The sequence below is a fragment of the Solanum tuberosum genome, unplaced genomic scaffold, assembly GCF_000226075.1.
Source record: "Solanum tuberosum cultivar DM 1-3 516 R44 unplaced genomic scaffold, SolTub_3.0 scf00116, whole genome shotgun sequence".
Taxonomy (NCBI): domain Eukaryota; kingdom Viridiplantae; phylum Streptophyta; class Magnoliopsida; order Solanales; family Solanaceae; genus Solanum; species Solanum tuberosum.
The window spans coordinates 296,450-302,758 of NW_006239040.1; the positions used below are offsets into that span (position 1 = coordinate 296,450).

The following is a 6,309-nucleotide window of genomic DNA, read 5'->3' on the forward strand; positions in this document are numbered from 1 at the left end:
AGAGAGACTTTCTCTCATTTTTCTGCATTGAATTCTTTCCTTCTTCTGCATATATTTCTTACAAAACAAAATTGATCTATCGTGTCTGTGTGTGATCTCGTTGCTGTCTTTTTGAGTTCGTTGAAATTATCGAAGTTTGAGGTACCACTATTTCTTTAATGGTTAATCCGTTTTATCTTGGGAGAAATTAATCTATAACCTCGGGTACTTGAGAGAATTAAATTTCTTAAGGACACACAGTGGGTTCTGTAGACTCGGATAGTTCTTTTCATCTTTTATTATTTCTGATTTGCTAATCTGAATACAGGAGATAACATATATGAGCTTGAATTTGAAGTTGTTGAGTTTGAATTTATCCATGTTACTATATAAATAAATTAACCTACAATAACATGTAACTCTTCATAGCAAGTCTGATACAATAACTTAAAATGTAGAGTAACTATTTACTATATATAGTCAGGTAGATTGCTTTCATAGTGTCAACGTATATAACTTAAATCATTACGATTATTACTAGTCAAAAATAGCAAAACAATTACTTATATGCAAAAGAAAAGGGAGCTTTAAGCAAACCTATATTTTTTGGTGTTGCCAATTGGTATTGATGGATCTGCCTGTCTCCTCTGGTACCAACTAGGAAGAGTGTCAATTTTTTTTGACAATGCTGTTCTTAGTTGGCATCCAGGGAGCCAGGCAGAACAATTTCATTTCTTGGACTTGGATATATATATATATTCCTGCAAATTTCCACAAAGAAAATGTGACGTTAACAAGTCGACTCATGTGTCCTAAATCAACACAAGTGTTACTTACTAGAAGAGAAAGAAATTAAGCAATATTACATTCGATTCATATTATATGTCTTTATTATAACAATATTAATTGGAGAAGTATGGGTGAATTCTAAAGAGTCAATAAAGTTTTTCGAACAATTTTAAATACTTAGGAACAAATTTAATTTTCCAAAACGACGAATAATATGGACTAAAGTAGTGATCCTTTATTTTCTATGGAAAAAATGTAACAACCTAGCTCGCTAATTTGTTAATTTCTAGTTCGAATTTGAGCAGAGTACATAATATAGTTGCGAAATGAAGGGACTCTCACCTACACTTTATTTCGTAGCTCTTCCCTTTACTTTACTTCACTCGTTATCACTAGACTCCGCATATCTCATGATAAATAATCGAAAGAAAAACATCACTATGAAGTAATTTGAGTGAGTGCTTTTTAAAAAGGACTTCGCAAAATATTTAAAGGTCTAGGAAAAAGGCAAGACAACACAAAATCCAAGCCACTTTGGGCAGCAGACGGCAGATATGCCTACAAAACGCACAGGGGGTCGATATAATTTAATGATTATATTATATGGTGATGAAACCAATCAAATTGTGTGTTGCTTTGTGTATTTTTAAGAGTTTTGGATTTTTGCTTTTGATTTGAAAGATTCATCTTACTACTCACTTTTTTAAAAAAAACTCACTCCCATCATGATTAACTTTAGGAAGAAAAAAATAATATTAGTTTAATAGGAAAATGACCAAATTGCCCCTAAAGTTTGTGAAATGGAACATATTTAACTTATGTTAACTACGGAATACATGACATTATCGAGTGCTAAGGCTTCGTAGTTTGAAAATAAGGCAAATTTAAGTTATTTAACTAGCACAAAATATAAATTTATCCTCAATTATTAATAAATGACAAATCTATTCCACTTCGCATCGTTCTTGAGAAAAATTGACCATTTGCCCTAGTTCGATTTAAATATATTTGGTGTTACAAATTTATTTTGGTACTATTACTTATTAGCATGACTTTTGACAAGGCCAAAGCCACTGCATGGGACAAATCCAGCCTTGATTGGGGCGTTTGACGGATCCTTTCATGGGCATTAATCATTAATATATATCATTTAGAAGATCATGATAATAAGTATAATTAGGTCTCATTTATTTTAATTAAGATTAATAATACTAAATTTAAATACATATATGAATATTAATTAAGATATGCGTTAATATAAGATTTAGACTTTCGAATCTGAATATATACATATAATTATTTAGATATTATATTCAAATATAATTATTAAATAATTAAAATTGTTTCATTTTTCAAAATTTGAATGTATAAAAGAAAATCTTTTAATGGTTCATGATTATAAAGTTCAACAAAATATTAAATTAATCTAATATTTGTTGTATTAGCTCTGAGTTTTTTTTTACCATAATTTTCCTTTCCCTACTTGGTCTTCCTAGTGGTCTTTTAACATTTGGTGGCAATACAATTTGCTCCAACATATCATTGACATTATATTATGTGTGACACCTCAACTTAAGATAAGAAGTTTCATATCTGCTAAGAGATATGTTGAGTATATAAGTAAGCAGATATTACTAACTAGCGACGCGTTTAAAAGGTGTGTGGACCTAGGCTCACTAGCGGGATGGGCCTATCAGAGCCACACATATGCCAACTTTGTCGATACAGGCTAGATTTTAATGAGTTAGACAAATCCCGATAAGGCGGGACAAACCTTAGTATTGAGTTTAGGCAAATCACATGCGGTGGGGGCAAACCTCAGCGAGGACGCTAAGTCCATAGAGGAAGAATATGTGACACCCTAATACATATAAGAAATGTTGAGTATATAAATAAGCAGACCTTACCAACTAGTTCAAAGTAGAAAATATCACTAAAGGAATGGATAGTTGCAACATGTGTCTTGAAAATTTCTATTGATTTAGTACGAAGACAAATAGTCCTCTCCATGTAGGTTGCCGTTAGAAGTGGAAAACGAGCGGGTCAAGTCGAATATGAGTCGATCGAAAACGAGTTAAATAAAAATGGGTAAACTATTCGACTCGACTCATATTTAAATAGGTAAAAATGAGTTATCCAATGGATAATACGGGTATCCATATTTACCCATATTATTATAGGGATCATGTTAAAGCTTCAAAACCAAAAAATACTCTTCACCCCTCACCCCCCACCCCCACGAAAAAAATACTTAGAACTTATTAAATTCAACCTGCCCACCCCCACCCCCAACTCCAACGCCTCAAAAATTACTTAACAAGGAGTATATTTATTCTAAAATACTTAATTTAGTTTGTTAATGAAGATTGTAAAAATATATCATTCGTTAGATGACGATAATATATATACATAATTTTTCTTAACAAGGAGTATATTTATTCTAAATATCGAAGTTAAGAGGTTTTCTTGCCTTTTTTCCCTATACGTATCTTCTATGACGGATATAAAACTAAAAATAAATTTGTAAAAGACTATAAAATCAAATCTACATTAGTTAAATTAAGAGTATATTTAAATCAACCATTAAATGTTAAGAATATATATATATAAAATCATGGTAAGTCTTTTTTAATACTTTTTTTTCTCCCTAACAACCAATGCGTAGTTCATGTCGCAAGTTTAGGCAAATTATGTCAACGGGCTCCTTAAAACTAGCAGCTGCATTTCTATATTAAAAGTAATTGTTAGAAAATTTCAGCAGATTAGTTGGTTGACTGTCTAAATGATGGTTTTTGTGTTAGAAATTTTCATTAATTAGGAGTAAGATATTTCCTAATGAAATAATTGTGACTTGGTATCCAAAAAAGGAATCTTCATTATCTTTGATTAAGAGTAAAATAATATTTATCACTCTATCACAATCCTAGTTGGTGTATCGTCTTATTGGGAATAACAAGAAATTGCTCGAGTTTAAGCTAAAGCAGCATTAATGAGTCATAAATTTGAGTTTAACTCATTTTTTTAAACCTCGGAATAACATGGAGCCGCTACAATCTCTGTCACAAGTCACAACCTTTGCCCTTCGGGTTTGCACTCCATGGTGAGCATTTTGTGTGTATTGAGTAAACCCCCCATTGTATAATAGCCTACGAACTATACATGAGATGTAAACCGCATTAGACTCAATTCTTTTACCATTAGATTTTAGAAGATTCCACGAAATATTATCACTTAGTTTTAGAACTTTTAGAAATATATTACTTTAAATATTAAAAATATTTGATATGATTTTAATTTTGTATAGCTAGACTTTATTATTTTCAAATTTTCAAAATTGATTAAACTATTCAATAATTAATCTAAATTTTGATAATGATCATTATTCTAATATTTCAGTCACTACTATAATAATTCTTTTTCTACCATTTTATATAAAACATAAGAATATATATACCAATAATAGAGGAACCAAAAGTAGAGCCGTCAATATGGGCTAGGCCCGTTGGGTCGGCCTGGCCTAACCCGGGATTTAATAGGGCTGGGCTAAGATTTTTGGAGCCCATTTAAGAAAAGGGCTTTTTAGCCCGGCCTGAATAAGCTTGCTGATTTGTGGGGCTTGAGAAATATAGGTAGGGCCAGCCCGTGGGCCAAATAAAAATAATTTTAAAAATATAATATAATATTAAAATTTAAAATTAAAGAGAGTCCAAACTCAAAATCAATTTAATATTTAACTAATTGAAACCACATATAAATTGCAGATGAAAATAAAGATGTTAAGACAACCTTGCCACAAGCTGATTCAGATATGCTTGATGAAGATGATCATGAAGTGTTGGATATTTTATGGTTGGAATATTGTCACATTTTTTGTGTTTTGATGTGACAAAATAATTATGTTAATATTTCTATTTAGATATTTATACTTTTATTTGAAAAACCTTGATAAATATTATAAAGATAATTTTATTTGTGGATTTGATTAACAAGTAGTAACATTAACACCATGTAATATTGTTTTGTCGATATTTATGATAATATTTTAAAATTAATTTATAATTTATTTTAATAATTATAAAAAAAATATAATTTTAAAAAAAGTGGGCTAGCCCGGCAAGCCTGTAGCCCACGTACTTGTGGGCTGGGCCGATTGTTTTCTAGCCCACACCAAAAATGGGCTAGCCCGGCCTGACCCGTAAAATGTCAAAGCCTGTATGGGTCAGCCCGAATGGGGTGGGCTAGCCCATATTGACAGCTCTAACCAAAAGTGTTATCCACTTTTTACTTTTTTAGATTTCTTTGTTTCATCGTCTTTAGTGAGTATTTCTATTTCTCTCCAATCTAAAACTACTTTTGAATACTGCATAGCACATGGATGGAATTATTTGCTACTTTAATATATTGCTTTGTCCTTTTCTAGGAAACTAAGATAAGATAATAATAATAATAATAATAATAATAATAATATATTTAATATAATTTCATGAATAAAATTTAAAATAAATAATATGTATGTAATTTTATCTTTGTTGTTTTCGGTATTAGTTTTTATGGCAATCTAATATTTGAGACAAATGATATATATGTAATTTTATTTCTATCATGTGAAAATAAAGAAATTGTTTTCGACATTAATTTTTATGGCAAACTAATATTCCAAATTACTACTATTTTTAATAGTCAATAAAAAAAAAGTACCATAAAATTATAAAATAGTCAGGGGCCATTCTATTACTACTTTTTATTTGATAGTTCCTTCATAGTGGTCCCATGAAAAAAAAAAGGAATATAGTCATATTCTAATTTTTAACATTTTAAAAAATATATTCAGAGGGGAATTTCAAAATATCTAAACAAATAAAAAAAACATAAAATTACCAATAATAAATTGGAAAATCATTTTTAAAAATTCTATATTTAAATCAAGTCAATACATCATTACATTCATATAACATGCAATAGTTCGATTCATCCCCCACAAATAATTAAAAATATAATATGTACAATTTTTAATAAAATTATTTCTAAAGTCAATGAATCTTCTAAATAAAGATAAAGATCTACAATTTAAAAAAAAATAAAAATCAGTCTATATATGGTCAATAACTCAACCAATAAGATTCCTTATATTATAGAAACTTTATTTAGCAGAAGAGGAGATCTCTGATTTTTTTCAAGAAAATATGAAAAATTCAATATATTTTCTTCTTTCAATTTTTTTTACTCTATTGCTTAGACCAACATTTGCCATAAAAAAGGTAAATACTTCCCTTTTGATTCTCTTTATAAATTGTACCTTTTTTTATTATCGTTTTTCGATGAACTATCGATCAAAATTTCATTGAAATTTCGAAGTAATAAAAGTATTTTTTGTGTTTATATAGTCATATGTTGTGTACTTGGGTGAACATTCACATGGAAAAGAAGCAACATCAATTGATTTTGATAGAGTTATTAATTTTCATCATGAATTTCTTGGATCACATTTAGGAAGGTAATTAATTGAATTAAAACCTTAGTATATATATATATATATATATA

General features: G+C 29.2%; 1 protein-coding gene across 1 annotated transcript in view; it reads left to right on the forward strand.

Moving 5' to 3' along the window:
* Window positions 1-5,929: 5,929 nt before the first annotated feature.
* The window catches only part of LOC102604627 (subtilisin-like protease SBT5.3), a 7,724-nt gene continuing 7,344 nt past the window's right edge, over window positions 5,930-6,309 (forward strand). The window contains exons 1-2 of the mRNA XM_006350065.2: window positions 5,930-6,026; window positions 6,153-6,262. Coding sequence (XP_006350127.2) covers window positions 5,952-6,026; window positions 6,153-6,262 — 185 coding nt within the window. The 5' untranslated portion in view covers window positions 5,930-5,951. The remainder of the gene's footprint in view (window positions 6,027-6,152; window positions 6,263-6,309) is intronic.